The 17,967-nt window shown below is 35.7% G+C and overlaps 1 protein-coding gene across 15 annotated transcripts in view; it reads right to left on the bottom strand.

Annotated features, from left to right (window-relative positions):
- The window catches only part of ANKRD28 (ankyrin repeat domain 28), a 198,113-nt gene that overhangs the window by 115,620 nt on the left and 64,526 nt on the right, over positions 1–17,967 (bottom strand). For 4 of the 15 annotated variants that reach the window (XM_032258975.1, XM_032258968.1, XM_032258958.1 and 1 more), the window contains one exon: positions 11,096–11,179. In XM_032258975.1, the coding sequence (XP_032114866.1) occupies positions 11,096–11,179 (84 nt within the window). Of the gene's footprint in view, positions 1–11,095; positions 11,180–12,297; positions 15,168–17,967 lie in introns of those variants that run through there. The other 11 variants (XR_004262917.1, XM_032258982.1, XM_032258944.1 and 8 more) reach the window with 8 other exon arrangements.

Raw genomic sequence — 17,967 nt, forward strand, 5'->3', positions numbered from 1 at the left:
AGGGTGGGGCGCTGCCTTACCTGGGAAATGCAACAAACCAGAGGACCCGCCCCTCTGACCCAATGGAGGCCATTGGGGGCTTTTCCAGTCACTCCGGCACTATGGTTCAGACACTGCAATTCTCTTGTGGCCTTTACTGGCCCCACAGATCAGGACATTCCGGGGCCGACAAGCCTCCAGGGTTTCTAGCATGGCTGTTTCAGCCAATGCCTTGGGCATCCAGCACAAAAACCGCACAAATCTGGGCGGCCGTTTTTTAACTGGCTCCTGGAACACCTGGAAGACAGCCGCCCATTCACCTGAAAAATAGGGGGCTGAAAGCAGGAAGCCAAGTGATCTGGCTCGGCAGGTCCCACCACCACAGTGACCGGCAATCTGAACCGCAATGACTTGAGAGTTTCTGCAACCAGTGCAGTTGTTTGAGCTTGACCCAGGACGGTAGGGCTCCGTGGGGTAAAGGGCGTCTACCATTACCGAGGCAGTCCTAACATTTTACTGAGGCAGTTTTAACATTATCTGTGTAAACAAAGCTTCAAGGAAGCTTACACAGCAGCTCGGCAGAGCCTGCAGCAGCTCAGCAACGCCTCTGCAGGCAGACAGTAACTAGACTCCCTCCTTCTTGGGCAAGGGATCTCTGAAAAAAGGCAGCAGCACATCAGTGACTTATAAAGACCCACCTTCCCAGTACAGAGCTCCTGGGAAAAGCGGTTGTGAGTTCCGGTGCAGCACTTAAACGTCACTGCCCAGCAGCTCTGAATGCAACAACAGAGGTCCTAGTATAACACTTGAGCTCTGATAAGGGAAGATTGCCTCCTCAAGCGACTCCATGACCCTTGTATATCCAAAAAGGCACCTCATAAAGGAGACGTCTGGCTGACACCTGGCAGGTACCCTTCTGGGACGAAGATACCAGATGAAGGAACAGGCAGCAACCCTTACTGTTCTTCAGCTCTCACAGGTGATTCCCAGGCAAGCAGGGTCTGGAGTGGACCTCCAGCAGTCCTGCAGCAGAGGGGCCTGTTAGAAGGAAAACTAAAAGACAGAAAATGCTTCAACATCAACAGAAAGGATGTCCACTCAGAGACCCCATCTGAAAGTCACCAACTTCAAGACCAAAGGTAGATAAAATCCACGAAAATGGGAAGAAATCAGCACAAAAAGGATGAAATCACCAAAAACCAGAACATCTCTCCTCTGCCAAGGGATCACAACTCCTCACCAGCAAGAGAACAAAACTGGATGGAGAATGAGTTTGACAAACTGACAGAAGCAGACTTCAGAAGGTGGGTAATAACAAACTTCTCTGAGCTAAAGGAACATGTTCTAACCAATGCAAAGAAACTAAAAGCCTTGAAAAAAGGTTAGACAAAACGCTAACTAGAATAACCAGCCTAGAGAAGGACATAAACGACTTGATGGAGCTCAAAAACACAGCACGAGAACTTTGTGAAGCATACACAAGTTTCAATTGCCAAATGGATCAAGCAGAAGAAACGATATCAGAGATTGAAGATAAACTCAATGAAATAAAATGAAAAAGCAAGATTAGAGAAAAAAGAGTAAAAAGAAATGAACAAAGCCTCCAAGAAATATGGATTATGTGAAAAGACCTAATCTACGCTTGATCGGTGTACTTGAATGTGACGGGAAGAATGAATCCAAGCTGGAAAACACTCTCCAGGATATTATCCAGGAGAACTTCCCCAATCTAGCAAGGCAGGGCAACATTCAAGTCCAGGAAGTACAGAAGATACCACAAAGATAATCCTCAAGAAGAGCAACCCCAAGGCACATCATCATCAGATTCACCAGGGTTGAAATGAAGGAAAAAATGCTAAGGGCAGCCAAAGAGAAAGGTCAGGTCACCCATAAACGGGGAAGGCTATTCATTTGTGGTGGCAGTAAAGTGTATCAGAAATCTCTGTACCTTCCTCTCAATACTGCTATGAACCTAAAGCTGCTCTATAACACAAAATCTATTAGAAAAAAAAAAAGCTAGACAAAAAAATGACATACTGTGTAATTCCATTTATATAACACTCTAGGAAAAAAAAATTATACAAACTAGGTCAATAATTATCAGGCGAGAGGAAGGAGGAAGGGATTCCCAAGAGACAAATGGAATCCTTTGGGAGCCATAAGAATGTTAACTATCTTGACTGTGGTAATGATTTCATAGGTGTATGCATGTATTAAAACTTAGGAAATTTTATACTCTACATATATGCAGTTTATTACACATCAACTGTATCTCAAAAGTGTTTTAAAAATAGGCTAAGACATTAGCTAAGATTTTCAGACCAAAGTTACTTCATTTCAGTATGAAATTTAGGATATATAGTATTTTTGCTATACCATGTAACTATCAATATCTGTATAAGCAATCATCAGCATTATTTCTGAATATGTAGGTATTGATACTTGAGCTTTATAGAAAACGTCAGTAATTACCTTCAATTCATATAAACATATAAAAGGTAGTCTGTAAATATTTAATAAAAGATTAAAAATACAAACATTTAAAAGTTTTTGCTTGTCCACTGAAGTAGAATTTTTGTTAACTTGATGAAAAGATGCCATTTATTACCAATGAACAGGGTTAGTAATAACCCAAATGCCCTCTAAGAGGGAACTAGTTCTGCTAGTTAAATAAATTACGTTATGAAATACACAATGAAATACAGCTATAAAGAATGAGGAAAGTCTCTATAAACTAGTATGGACTGACTTCCAAAATACATTAGGGATGAAAAAGGAAAATGCAGAACTCATGTATAACATGCTTACTAAAAATAAATACCTGAATAGAATACAAAAAAATTTCTGTATTATGAACCTCCAAAAACTGCTGGTTCCACTGGATAATATCTTCTTTGTTTTAGGACCACCACAGTAATCATTTGGTCACAGTGACATAGGTTATGGATCTTCAGAGAAATCTCAACATTGATGAAGAAAATTTACAGATCTGAAACTGGAATCTAGAAGCACTGGCTACATACAGCTGGAGAGAGGTGTCATTTCTCTCTTGGGAGGAAGGTGAGTTGGTTCTTCTCCCATGCCTGCCCCCCACTTCACTCCATGTTCTATACAATCCAGCTGAAAGCTCGGGAGATACACCCGAGATGGGGATGGAGGGTTGTGGGCTCCAACATTAGTTACTTGAATAGCTATAAGAGAAAACCATGTACACACATGTGGTTTTAGGACAGAGAATGCACATGACCTCAAGTAATGAGTGAAGAGATTTTAAGAGCTCAGAAACATCAACAGCTTGGTGTAGCGACAGTCAGCAGAAGCAACATGTGGCCACTAAAAAAGACTTTGAGGATTAGACTGCTTCTTGCTAATTTTCAGAAAAGAGTTTATTTGCTGAGCACTTCATCTGAAAAAAGTAAAATAAACATCATTTCAATGATCCCAGAAAGCAGTTTTGAAAGCTTAAGGGATAATAATAATTTGGAGGACTACTTTTGTGATTCATTTTTGAATAATAAAGTACATCTAAATTCAGAAGCCAATAAGCAAATTATATAAGGTAGAACTTTCAAAAATATTAAGTTATATGCTACATCTAAGATCTACCGCTTAGCTCTTAAATCAGCTCTTTAGAGTTTAAAAAGGGTTGTTCATAATCTTAGCCTTCCTGTGTTTAGACACTAAAAACAGTTTGGCTGGATCCTTGGTGTAATACTACTTTGACATTTTTATGTACCGAGAAAAATACGGCACTGAAAGAGGCTTGTGTCTTATTGGTCTCATCACTTGTTTGCAATGCTAAAATCTAATAGCACTTCGTATTATCAAAATTAGGATTATCTCTGTAGCACAGCTTAAAAGGCGGGCGTTATAGGGCACAGACATAACTATTTTAGGGAGAAAACCCCATTTTCGTACTATTTTGCTTTATAGTACTATTTGGCAGATGAAAAAATACTTCTTTCTCAACAATATGCTTTATTTCTGTAGTTACTATTAAGTCTGACAAGGGTTCAAATTCCCATTCTGCTATACTTACAGATTCCATAGAAGGTTAATTTTTGTGAATTTTAGTAGAAATGTTAACATGTGTGAATTTTACAAAATTGCTGTACAAGTTAAAATGAGTAACATAAAATGGCTTATGCCTATGTCTGTCTCAAAAGTAAAATTCTATAATTAACACCAAGTTTTTCACTCTTAAGAAAAAACAATTTATATTTGTAGAAAATCATTTTCTTATAAAGAAGGATCAAGGTTTTCCTCTAAAATGTGGTATCATTAATATTTCAGAGTAACTTATTTGGGTTCCACAACAGGGCATTAAGTTCTAGTAAATCTTAGGGAAAGGCATTTATGATTTTGGTCACATAAATCTAGAAATACAAATGAAAGCTTCTGGGCAAAAGCAGGAGGTCACTGAAGGTCATTTAGAATTTTTACAGCATCCTGAATTTGGGGCATGGAGAGACTGTGAGGATCATTAATGTATCCCCAAACATTTACACACACACACACACAAAAAAAAAAAAAAAAAAAAGGAGCTGAAGTTAACCAGATTCACTCAACTTGTATAGCCAATGAGGCTAAGAAGATATGAAAACCTAGATCTTTCAACTTACAGTCCAACGTTCTTCATGTTCCATTACCACTCTACTTTTTAAACAGTTTGAATGCATTTCCCTTTTTATGGTTTACAGTGATTCTTCCACATCCAGGTGACTTATTTTTCAAAAGTTGGCTATTTCAACAGTTTTTAGGCAACCAATAACCTTACCTGTAAGGTTCCTATCCAAACAATGATTTTCCCTTTCTTCCTTCCTATGAAAATCCTAATTTATTCCTGAATATGGCAATACGTTCAGTGAAATCCACTGAACCCTTATTCCTGCTCCAGCAGATGAACCAGGTGATAAACCAAGACAGATCTAGCAAAAAGTGAATCCCATTCTACTTTCCTGGAATTAGTTAAGAGTAGTCTTGTGACCAATGGGACCTTAAGAAGGAATTTTGTGGGGGCTCTGGAAGAGATGCTTTCTCCTTTTTTAAAAGAAAATGTACAGGAGAGTCCCTTTTCCACTTTCTTTGGTTGTTTCTCATAAGTACATGAATGTAGCAGTCATCTCTTTATTATGAGAAAGCCAAGCATTTCACAGAGAAGCTCACCCAGAGCTCTGACATTGCTGTTTTAACCAACCCTAAATCACTATTGCTTTAGATTAAATTATTAGACAAGCAAAATAGTTCTATTTATTCAGGTAGTCAATTATATCTGTGGCCAAAAGCCTCCAAATATAAAACTCTAGTATTTGCTAGTAAAATTATGTTACAGAACTTCTACCACAGAAGATTTCATCTCATACCAAATAATATGAGTGTATAATTTTTTTTTTTGAGATTGAGTCTAGCTCTCTCACCCAAGGCTGGAGTGCAGTGGCTCAATCTTGGCTTACTGCAGCCTCCGCCTCGTAGGTTTAAGCAATTCTCCTGCCTCAGCTTCCCCAGTAGCTAGGACTACAGGCATGTGCCACCATGCCTGGCTAATTTTTTGTATTTTTCATAGAGATAGGGTTTCACTGTGTTAGCCAGGGTGGTGTCAATCTCCTGACCTCGTGATCCACCTGCCTCGGCCTCCCAAACAGGCGTAAGCCACTGCACCCAGACTGTATACTTTTTTTTTTTAACATTAAAGTTTTGTTAAAAATCTATTAGGGAAACAAAAAGTTGATTAAAAAAAAAATAAAACTGACAAACTTTTAGCCAGACTAAGAAAAAAAGAGAAGATCCAAATAAAATCAGAAATGAAAAATGAGACATTACGACTTACACTGTAGAAATCCAAAGGCTTGTTAGTGGCTACTGTAAGCAACCATATGCTGATAAACTGGAAAATGTAGAAGAAATGGATGAATTCCTAGACACATACAACATACCAAGACTGAACCAAGAGGAAATCCAAAACCAGAACAGACCAATACCAAGTAATGACATCAAATCTATAATAAAAAGTCTTCTAGGAAAGAAAAGGCCAGGACACAATGGCTTCACTGATGAATTCTACCAAATATTTAAAGAACTAATACTAATCCTACTCAAAATATTCTAAAAAATAGAGGAGGTACTACTTCCAAATTCATTCTACAAGGCCAGTATTACTCTGATACCAAAACCAGACAAAGACACATCAAAAAAACAAAACAAACAAACAAAAACCCCCAAAAATCTACAGGCCAGCATCTCTGATGAATAATGATGCAAAAATCCTCAACAAAATACTAGCAAACTGAATTCAACAATATATTAGAAAGGTCATTCATCATGATCAAGTGGGATTTATCTCTGGGATGCAAGGATGGTTCAAAACACACAATCAACATGACACAGCATATCAAAAAATAAAGGATAATAACCATATGATCATTTCAATTGATGCTGAAAAAAGTTTAATAAAAAAATTCAACATCCCTTCAGGATAAAAACCCTCAAAAAACTGGATATGGAAAGAACATACTTCAACATAATAAAGCCACATACAACAAGCTAGTATCATACTGAATGGTGAAAAACTGAAAGCCTTTCCCCTAAGACCTGCAACACAACAAGGATGCCCACTGTCATTACTGTTATTCAACATAGCACTGGAAGTCCTAGCTAGAGTAATCAGACAAGAGAAAGGTAGAAAGGGCATCCAAATTGGAAAGGAAGAAGTCAAATTATCCTTGTTTATTGGTGATATAATCTTATTGTTAGAAAAAAACTAAACATTCTGTAAGAAAACTAGAACTGATAAATTCATTAAAGTTGCAGAAATCAAAATCAACACACAAACATCACTAGCACTTCTATACGCCAGCAGTGAACAATGTGAAAAAGAAATTAAAAAGCAATCCCATTTACTACAGCCACACATAAAACTAAATACCCAGAAATTAACCAAAGAACTAAAAGATCTCTATAATGGAAACAATAAAACATCAATGAAGAAAATCGAAGAGGACACCAAAAAAAAGTAGAAAAATATTTCATGTTCATGGATTGGATAAATCAATACTGTTAAAATGTCCACACTACCCAAAGCAACCTAAAGATTCAATGCAACCCCAATCAAAATACCAATGACATTCTTCACAGAAATAAAAAAATACTAAAATTTATATGGAACCACAAAAGACCCAGAATAGCCAAAGCTACCCTAAGCTAAAAGAACAAATATTCTACTGGTAGAATCCCATTATCTGACTTCAAATTATACTACAGAGCTATCATAACCAGAATAGCAAGTACTGTCATAAAAACAGACACATATACCCATAGAACAGAATAGAGAACCCCTCCCAAAAAATCCAAACACCTACAGTGAACTCAATTTTGACAAAGGTGCCAAGAACATACGCTGGAAAAAGATAGTCTCTTCAATAAGTAGCGCTGGGAAACTGGATATCTACATCCAAAATCATGAAACTAGACCCCTGTCTCTTGCCATACACAAAAAATCAAATCAAAATGCATTAAACACTTCAAACTGAATCTAACACAAGAAGACACTGGGGACAATCTCTAGGACATTAGTTTGGGCAAAGATTTCTTCAGCAGTAGCCCACAGCACAGGCAACCAAAGCAAATATGGACAAATGGGATCACATCAAGTTAAAAAGCTTCTGCAGAGCAAATGAAGTAATCAATAAAGTGAAGAGACAACCCACAGAATCGGAGAAAACATTTGAAAACTACCCCTCTGACAAGGAATTAAGAACTAGAATATAAGGAGTTCAAGCTACTCTATAGGAAAAAAACCTAACAATCTGATCAAAAATGAGCAAAAGACCTGAAAAGACATTTTCTCAAAAGACACACAAATGGCAATACGGCATATGAAAAGGTTCTCAATATCACTGATCATCAGAGAAATGCAAAACTACAATGAGATATCAACTCGTCCCAGTTAAAAGGGCTTTTATCCAAAAGTTAGGCAACAACAAATGCTGGTGAGGATGTGAAGAAAAGGGAACCCTTGTATACCATTGGTGGGGATGTACAACCATTATAGAGAACAATGTGGAGGTCTCCCAAAAAACTAAAAATAGAGCTACCACATGATCCAGCAATCCCACTGCTGGGTATATATCCAAAATAAAGGAAATGAGCGTATCAAAGAGATATCTGTACTCCAAGTTTCCTGCAACACGGTTTACAATAGCTAAGACTCGGCAGCAACCTAAGCATCCATCAACAGTTGAACAGATAACGAAAATGTGGTACATACTCACAATGGAGTACTAGTCTGCCAAAAAAATGAGAGACCCAGTTATTTGCAACAACATGGATGGAAGTGGAGATCACTACGTTAACTGAAGTAACGCAGGCACAGGAGGACAAACATCGTATGTTCTTTCTTACTTGTGGGATCTAAACATCAAATCAACTGAACTCATGGACATAATAGAAGGATGGTTACCAGAAGCTGGGAAGGGTAGTGGCGGGGGGGGGGGGGGGTGTTGAATGGGAGGTGGGGATGGTTAATGGGTACAAAAAAAAAATAGAATGAATAAGACCTACTATTAGATAGCACAATAGGGTGACTATAGTCAATAATATAATTGTACATTTTAAAATAATTTGAATGTAATTGTAATGTTTGTAACTCAGAGTAAATGCCTGAGGGGATGAGTATCTCATTCTACATGTGATTATTTCACATTACATGCCTGTACCAAAACATCCCATGTACCCCCTAAATATAGACACCGACTATGTAGCCACATTTTATTTTTAAAACTTACTAAAATAAAAAGAAAAATCTATTCGGTGTGTTACTAAGAAAGGTGCTATTTAGTGGTCTACAAAATTCAAAACTTTAGGGTGTGACTAAAGAAACCAATCTGATTATATAATGACTATGTAGTGGTATAGAAACAAATTTGAACTTATATCCATTCTAAAAATGTATAACAACCACCTCAAAAACCTTAAGAGAAAACTGAATTTCAAAAAGTCCAATGTCATTCTCCAAATACTTATTTAAATAAATTTATTTTGGAAAAACACCACTGTCACACAGACAAAAAGCTTTAAAATATTTTATTAACTATTAAAAGTCAGTGAATTTAACATCCATTGCTTTTTAAAACCCCCTATGATTCCTTATCAAACAGAATCAGAAGATATTTACCATCTTAAATTCAAAGAATGACCAAAAAGTTAACAAATCTTGACATTAAGACAATGTTCTCAACTACTAAGAAAGGGTTACAAGAGAAAAGGCCTAAAAGCAACCATAAAAGTTGCTGTTAAAACCTTTGTATCACTGAAGACAACTATCAAAGAGCCACTCTCAAGAAAGACCTACTGATGAGTGAACTGATGCTCTCAATGACTCTGAATATTTTTATTTAAATTTAGGATAAACTGATTATATATAACATAAAAGTAATGTTAGCTATAATAATCTTATAATGATGGGGAAATTAGCACTGGTAAATGGAATTATAGTCAAAACTTGCTCACCAAGGTAGTATTTGTTAGTACTATTAAAATAAAAGCAAAATAACAATAAAATCTTAAGAGTTAAACAAAACAGAAAACATGTTTTCCACCTTTTCACGCATCTATACCCCTTTAGCTATTTTCTAAGAAATGCATACTCTTCAGTATACCCCGGGTAAAGCGACCAAACAGTCCATTTAAAATAAATAAATTCTGGCTGGGCATGGTGGCTCATGCCTGCAATCTCAGCACTTTGGGAGGCCAAGGTGGGCAGATCACCTGAGGTCAGGAGTTTGAGGCCAGCCTGACCAACATGGTGAAACCCTGTCTCTAATACAAACACATGAATTAGCCAGGCATCGTGGCGGGTGCCTGTAATCCCAGCTACTTGGGAGGCTGAGGCAGGAGAACCACTTAAACCCGCAAGGCGGAGGTTGCAGCGAGGCAAGACCGTGCCACTGCACTCCAGGTTGGGCAACACTGCTAGACTCTGTCTCTAAATACATCAATCAATCAATCATTCCATCCATCCATCCTGAATTAGGTGCATGTTTCCAACTATATATAAACTTGAAGGCAATTCACTTAGAAAAAGCTTCAGAAAAAAATATAATGATAGCATTCTAGTCATTACCTGATGTTAGAATTAACAGTTTTAGCCAACGATTCAACTCTACTCAGATAATCCATATTTTTAAAATAAGGTAAAACCTTTTGGTATTTACCTAAGTTGTCATAGCAGTATTGTATTAAAAAAAGGAGGAAAGATGAGAGTTAAAAATGAGCTTGCAACAGATGCTTTCTTAGAACCACAATCATTTCTAGGTCATCTGTTTGGTGCTGCCACTGTGACTTTATGAATCATATGACTCTTCACTCCCTCCGTATCTCAGGGGTACATTTGTTTCTGGTAAAAATATATACCTTAGTGGATATAATTGTGATAGATTACATAATGTACTTTTAGCTACAATTTAGTAAACTAAATACTGGCCACTGAAAAAACATACAGAGAAAGAAAATTATCCATATATCCACTCTTTCTAAAACTGTCCAACATGTCAGCACTGAATATACTACTATAAGTCTGAAAACTTTTCAATGACTTTACTGAAAGACCAATTTGACAGAAATTAATCAACAGTCACTGTAAAATTCTCACCATCATTATTTACAGAAAGCAAATGTGATCTTAGATAAAATAATACTCATCTGAAATGTACAGTTAAGCATGTAACAGTGAAGTATCATGGTTTCTGCAACTTAATACATATATACGTAAAAGTTGTATATTAATAAATAGAGAAAGCAAATGTGGCAAAATGTTATCAATGCCAAACACAAGTGAAAAGTACATGGATAGTCAGAGTGTTTTTTTAAACTTTCCTGTGTTTGGAAAACTTCAAAGTAAAAGCTGGGAGAACAAAAGACCCCTACTGGCTTCTAGTACTCTTGCACTTTCAGTTACTGTCCTCAGTTTATGCCCAATGTTTTCCCTTTTGCCTCAATATCTTTCTGCCCTCAATTAAAACAACTGTTACAGAATAATGTCTTATAAATAAAAATCACAGTTCTAGGAAAGAATTTTAAAAAGTAGTTTCAAAGGCTGGTGTCAGTGAATTAACTGTTTTACCTGAAAGTTAACATCTTCTTTCTTAAATATTAGTGCTCGAACTTCGTCGGGATCTCCGTTAAATATAGCTTGTACCAGTGATGGCTAAAATATAAGAGAGTAATAAAAACATTAGAATCATCCATATGGGGTGACTAAGGTTATGTATACATAGCTTCTCAATCTACAAGTTTTCTTCCCTGTAGCAATAATCACTTTTTGACATTAGCCAGAAGTTTCACAAAACCAAATCATGCCAAAGTACAGGATTCCTCCTTGGGAAAAGAAAAAAAAAAAAAAAAAAAAAGGCCCCATTAAAAAAAAAAAAAAATCAATTCAGTTTGACCCAATTTAGGTAGAATAAACATAACCAGATTTTATTTCTTATAAGTAGAAGCCTTTTGTTTGTATACATCACAAAAAGACTCTTCCCAAATACAAATGTGACATCTTAACATCTACCTGTGGGACAGAACTTGTTAAGCAATTTCCAGCCCACGAAGGAAGCCTCTTTTGAAAAGGTCCGTTTGGGGCATCAAATTATCTTACATAGATTAGCATTACAAGTATAAAGACACAAATCCCAAGAAAGCAAACCTGGCAGTTGATGCAAATAGCCACTAATCAAAGTCAAAAAAATACTAGATACTTAAATAACTTGAAAAGACAAACATATGCATATATAAATAAAATAATTTCTTAATCAACAATACAGTCTCTCGATAAGGTATACTATACTAGTCAAATAAGGAGCCAGTTGACAGTAGCACTAAAACCAAGGTAAAAGATAAAGAGTGAATTTCATAAAAACCTTTCTAGGATTCTTTTTCATATAAAATTCATTACAGAAAAGGCCATGTCTTGGTGTTGATGGGAGTAGTCAACCTTTCCTAAAATATGCAGAGTTCCTGATTCTTGTTACATCAGTTTCTGAAACCACAAAATGAAAACAGAAACGTGGTTGCCATAACTACTAATTCTCAAATTATTTTTAAAGTCTTTTTAAGAGCTTAATAAATTAATGAAGACTGAAATGTTATTTCAGCATATGAAAAAGTAAAATGAAAAGTGTGCATTTTATACAAAAATATTATTGCATCATATTTACACACATATTGCTTTAATTTGGGTTTGTAAAGAAACTAGTGGAAACTTACATCTATTCTTAAAAAACAAGATTTACACTACTAGTTCAGTAGAATATAGTAAACATATAAACTTACATATCTTACCAATACATTTCCAGAAGGTGGAGAATGTAGGGATTTACTTTCCTGTGGCAATTTAGAAATGAATGCAGGAGATTCATCTTCTACCTCCTCCAAAACAACAATACACACTCGACTCATTCGATCTTTTAAAACGCTAAATTCCAAGCTATGTGATAAAAGTCACAGTTGGAAGAGCACAAGTAGTTTTTCCTGCTCTTCTGTACAACACTTACAAACATTCTCTGAACAGCACAGCTCGGTTTTTTTCTTTCTAAGTTAATAAGTACTATTGGAAAAACAAGTTTAAAATTATGACTACATAATTTGTAACTTCCTAAAAATAACTAAATTCTATTATTTCTGTTGGGTTACTGCAATACTTAAGAAGAAATTTCACACCAACATATCAATAACTAAAACTGAGTCCAAGATCATTTAAAAATATTTTTCCCCTACCAAAATAGTCTTACTGCTCTACCTCGGAAATTTACTTGCACAAAACAATCATTGTTTTTGGTGACACAACACCACACAATATAGAATGAAATGAGAAACAACTGCTGTGACAGAGATAATCACAGCGATACCCACTCTTGCCTGCAAGGTCATATAGTTAACCAGTAGCTGTTTTGCTTATAATTGAAAATAAAAAATAAAATCTCACTATTCTGTTTCCACTTCTAATTTGTCTTCATTTCTTCAGCATCACTGGTTTAATGCAGATACTATTCACAGAAAAAAAGATCTAGAGCTCAGCACAAATCCTGAAAATGAAGCTCAGAGGTTTACAATTCTTTCAGTGTTTGGGAAAGGGGCAAAAAAAAAAAAAAAAACACTCTGCATTAATAGCAAAGCTGCAGTACATTTACATGTGATGAGTCAGACCACAAGAGACAATAGGACTCTTGGTACTAGAATACAGCTTGATTAATCCAGATTTCCCATATAATAGAAGAAACACAGTTAGCTTTATTTCCATCGATAGCATAAGCAAGGCAGAGCGTTCATTCTTTCTCCATCAGGCAGTTGTCTGTGGCTGCTCCAGCAAAAGGGCATAGGCACCAGGCAGAAATGGTGTTAGTGGAGAATCGTAATAGAACAAGCAGGCTGTGACGGAATTAGAAGGCATTTGAGCTCAAATTACTGCTTCAGGCTTTTTGTTTTCTTCAAAAAAAAAAGAGGAAGAAAAAAAAAAGACCTAGTAGTTTATCATTCCAGTGTTTCCTTTGATCTCCACATGAATACAGCTTCCATTAAACAGTCTTCATTCAGAGGAAGAAACAGCAGACTGTGCATCTTCTTTGAGCCAACTACTTTATTCAATCATCTGCCTCTTTGCCAATATAGTTTCCTTCCACTGTGAAAACCGCTACAGTTATCCTTTTCAGTAGATTTCAGATGCTTTCGTGTTCCTCAGATGATCTTGCAAAACACTTCTGACATCCCCAAATGAGTAGGTCCTTAAAAAATATCTACAGAACCTCAGTATCGGTCCCACAGAAGCATTCCAACTGAGCAACAGTCTGAAGAGCAAAGACTGCAGACCCGCAGGATGAAATGCCTAGTAATGCTCACATGTTACACTTACCAGAGATCTGAGCTACTGTTCGGGATGTAACTTCCTCTAGCAGGAGAAAAAAATAGTGCATTTGGACAGCCTTCACAATTAGAAGGTTCATGCCAGTTCTGTGACTAATCCAGATCAAACTAAAAAATTCTATAACTGAAAAATGAGTGTGCTTTTAACATTTTCCACTAAAAGCCACAAGGAAATCTGGTGTACTGCCTCTGCTGACTAACAGCGGTTTTAGCAAGTAAACAATTCCAAACGGCTTAAGTGCTTGGCTTAACTGCTTTCGTGTGTTACAATATAGCAAATGTTTAACCCTATAATCACAGTTGCAATAAGAATATGCCTACAATGAACTCATAAAAGAGGTTTAAAGATGGAGAAATATTTTATGAGATTATAAAATCCATGAAATTGTTTTATTTGTATTTTTGCCAAGATCAGTTTTAATCTGCCAGATATATTTTATTTTTTGGAATGCAAAAAGTTTAAATAAATGAAATTTAAGATTGTCTAACAATTTCTAAATTGGTGAATTTAATCAATCATTGATTCATATGTCAAAGGGAAAAGTAAAAATTTCAGAATGTAGAAATCCTAACTCTAAAATTATATAAATCATTTGATTTTTCACTAAAGAAATAAAATAATCCACCTTCCCATTTGGATAGAGAATAAAGCCTTAAAAATCTGCTAAGAGCTACATGAAAAAAAAGTGTCCTTTGTCCTGAATTACCTATGTCAAAAGGGCAAAGGGTAATGCAGAGTCTCCCTCCCTATAAATTTCCCAAAGCCACAAATAAATGTCAAAACCAGTCAATTCAGAGTTTTTTTTTTTTTTCTCCTTCCTCTGTTTACCCAACATGGGGGATATTTTTCAAGAGAAAACTTACAAAGAAAATACCATGGTCCCCCTTCATTCTGTGTTCTTCATATTAACTAGTCTTTTTATTAATAAACATAATAGTTATTTTTGAACATCTGTGATATGCTAGGTGCTGCACATTCTCATTTAACGCAATAACCTTGCTTACAGTGGGAATAAGCAGACTCGGAAATGATGTATTTTACCCAAAGTTGTGCAAATTAATAAAGTTGTATCTAATTTTAAACACATACTCTTTCTAATCTATTCTGCTATCACTGAGTACACACACATACAGACACACCCTCTCTCCCTGCTCATCTCCAGATCTTTGCAACCTATAATACAAGCTTATAAAAGTAATCTTAACGAACAGGTAACCTATAAAGGTTGTGTAAAAGTTTAGGTAACAAAGGAACATACTATTTATTACAATAAAGAGCACGTCTTAAAGCCATAAAAACGAAAAAAAAAAAAGCATGATACAAATAGGAAAGTCAGAATTTAAAACAAGAACCACTGAAAGCTATCAAATATACCAATCTATGAAAGAAGCTATAACTCTAACATACTTGTACCAATTAAAATATGCTAACTCATTAGTCATATTTTAAAATATATAAAATACTTTTAAGCCACATTAAAGATACGTAAATATTTAACACATTAATTATGTTATCCATCTCCACATGACTGCATCAAAAATATCGCGATATTTGAAATATCTGAAAGTGAAACAACTATAACAACAATATCCTATATTTCACCTTCAGGGTTCCTGAGCCCTAAAGCAAAATCTCTTTTTATCTTAACAATCTTAAGTTGTTCCAAAGTATCTAGTACATAAGTTCATCTACTTAGACTTAAGTAGGTACATCCTGTTTTTTGTTCTAGGTCAACCTCCATACTTAAGTCTTTCCCAGACAGAAAGCAAACTACCAGAAGGCAGGGACTGTGTCACATAGTTCCCTTCCACTTTCTCCCACCTATAAATAACTTCACTGAAATGAATTCTATCGTCACAAGATTCTGAAAGGGTTGGAAATTTGTAAACAAGAATAGTGGGGTTGTGTTAGTATACATACACTTTAACCAGAAAATATAGAAGGCATTAAGGGACAACAAAGTAAATTTCATACATTTAATAAGTCAACAATTAAAATTTCAGAAGTTGACAGGATATAAAACAAAGGTATGGGGAGATGGCTAAAACTAAGGGCTCAGGAGTCAGCCCACCTGAAGTTCAATTCTGATTCCATCATTTCCTAGGTGTGTCCTTAAGCAAACTACTTAAATTCCCTGAGCCTAAATTTCTTGACCCTTATAAAATGAAAATAACCTGCAGAGATTTTTATCTAGGAGAAATAGACTAATAGTACAGTGCTTGAGAATGTAGGCTATTTTGTAGTCAAATTGCCTTACGTTCTAATCCAGGCTTTCCACCAACCTAACTCTATGATCCTGGGCTACTCATTTAATAACGTTTCTGTGTTCATTTTAACATCTATTAAGTGACATTAACAGAATTTACTTCATAGTGTTGTGAACCTTATTGTTATGGGTATCTGGGATACCTGAATGATATCCCTTGGGAAGCCAGTGAGTGGATCAAAGGCTATTAAACTTCCCCTCCCCTTGACTCAGTGCAAGTGAGGTAATTCAGACTAGTGGTGTTTGGAGATCCCACTCAGTAGCTAAGTCCCCAAACTTTTTTTTTTTTTTTGGTCCCTTGAGAGTCTGCTAAAAGCTCCTTTAAGACGCTAGTAACTAGACAAACACATACTAAGTGTTAATTGCAGAGAAGGAGCAGTAAACTTAGGCAAGAAAGACTACAGGTTTTCCATTCTGTACCTTCACTGGATTTTACAGTTTAGAGACTGTAAAATTCCTTTGGGCAAAAGGATAGAAAGCATTAGCCTATGGTACATTATAAAATCAAAAGCAGATAAAAAAAACACTAAGAGAAATACTAAGAAAAATTATTTAAATTAGCGGCAATGTCTTGGGTCATCTTCTATTGAATAAGACAGGCCCCTACCCTCAAGGAACTCACATCGTCAAGGAAAAGGAGATAAGTAAATATTTAAGAAATTAGAAATGGAGAAAATACTTCTGACAAAAAATTACTAACAAAGATTGTGCAAACTATAAGATCAACATTTTTTTCCACTTCAAGAAATATCAAGCGGATGTGGTTTTTTTTCTTTCTTTGGTACTTATTTTTTAGGCCATATTAGATTAAGTTTTTAATAAGCTAACAAATTCAACTCTGACAACTTTATAATCTTTCTATTCTTTATACTAAAATGTATCCTATCAAGAGCTTATTCCTACTATTAAAAGAATCACATAATGGTAAAGCTGGCTTAAACCTTTTTACTCATTAGAAAAACATCAAGTCACTGTAAGAGAATTTTTGGGTTCCTACCCAGAATTTCTTTTTTTGACACGATTTTTCCTTTCTGCATTAAAATCCAACCTAAACCTCATCTTTTCTCTTATACATCTGTGAACTCCATATTCATTATCATAGAATGGAATACTTTACTCTGGGTATATTAAGTGGCAACTCTGTGCCAAGTAACAAGCTGGTCTCTGAGTATTCAAGAACAAAAAGCTTGTGGTGAAAGATGGTAAGGAAGTGGCTTCCAACCATGTTTCAGAAAACATTTCTGGCAGATCAAGAATCCTCACCAATCTTCTTGAGCTATGCCTCCTCTATCCATATACTTCAGGGAAAAAGAAGTTTTATGAATAAAGTTAAAAGAAAATGAGGTAGAACGTGACGAGGGAGAAATCAAGGAAGAGCTGCTTTCTAGGCTATACAGGCCAGAATCTATGCAACTATCTATGTGATTATTAGAGCCACTGCAAGAAAGTCACTACATATTTAAAACACAACTCACAATCTTCATAATAGATCAGATTTAACTCTCTGTATGTAATATATTTATGATCCAGGCCACTTATTTAATTTTTACACAGTCATGATGCCAAAATGGCTAATAACCAATACTGTTTGAAGACCTCAAGTGGTTTGATCCCACTGGTACATTACACAGGTAAATTGTTAACCCTTCCAATGTTAATAGTACTACATACTGCAGATTGTTGGCACATATTTATATTACATATATTTTCTGCAAAGATCTGTATTTTGTCCATTCCTCCGGGCTTCCATTCCAGCTTTAGGTAGGTACAGAGCATCACAGAATAAAGACTATATTTCTTAGCTCTCTTGCAGCTA

Source organism: Sapajus apella, unplaced genomic scaffold (assembly GCF_009761245.1).
Source record: "Sapajus apella isolate SASKATOON/1434 unplaced genomic scaffold, GSC_monkey_1.0 scaffold4, whole genome shotgun sequence".
In the NCBI taxonomy this organism is placed as follows: Eukaryota; Metazoa; Chordata; class Mammalia; order Primates; family Cebidae; genus Sapajus; species Sapajus apella.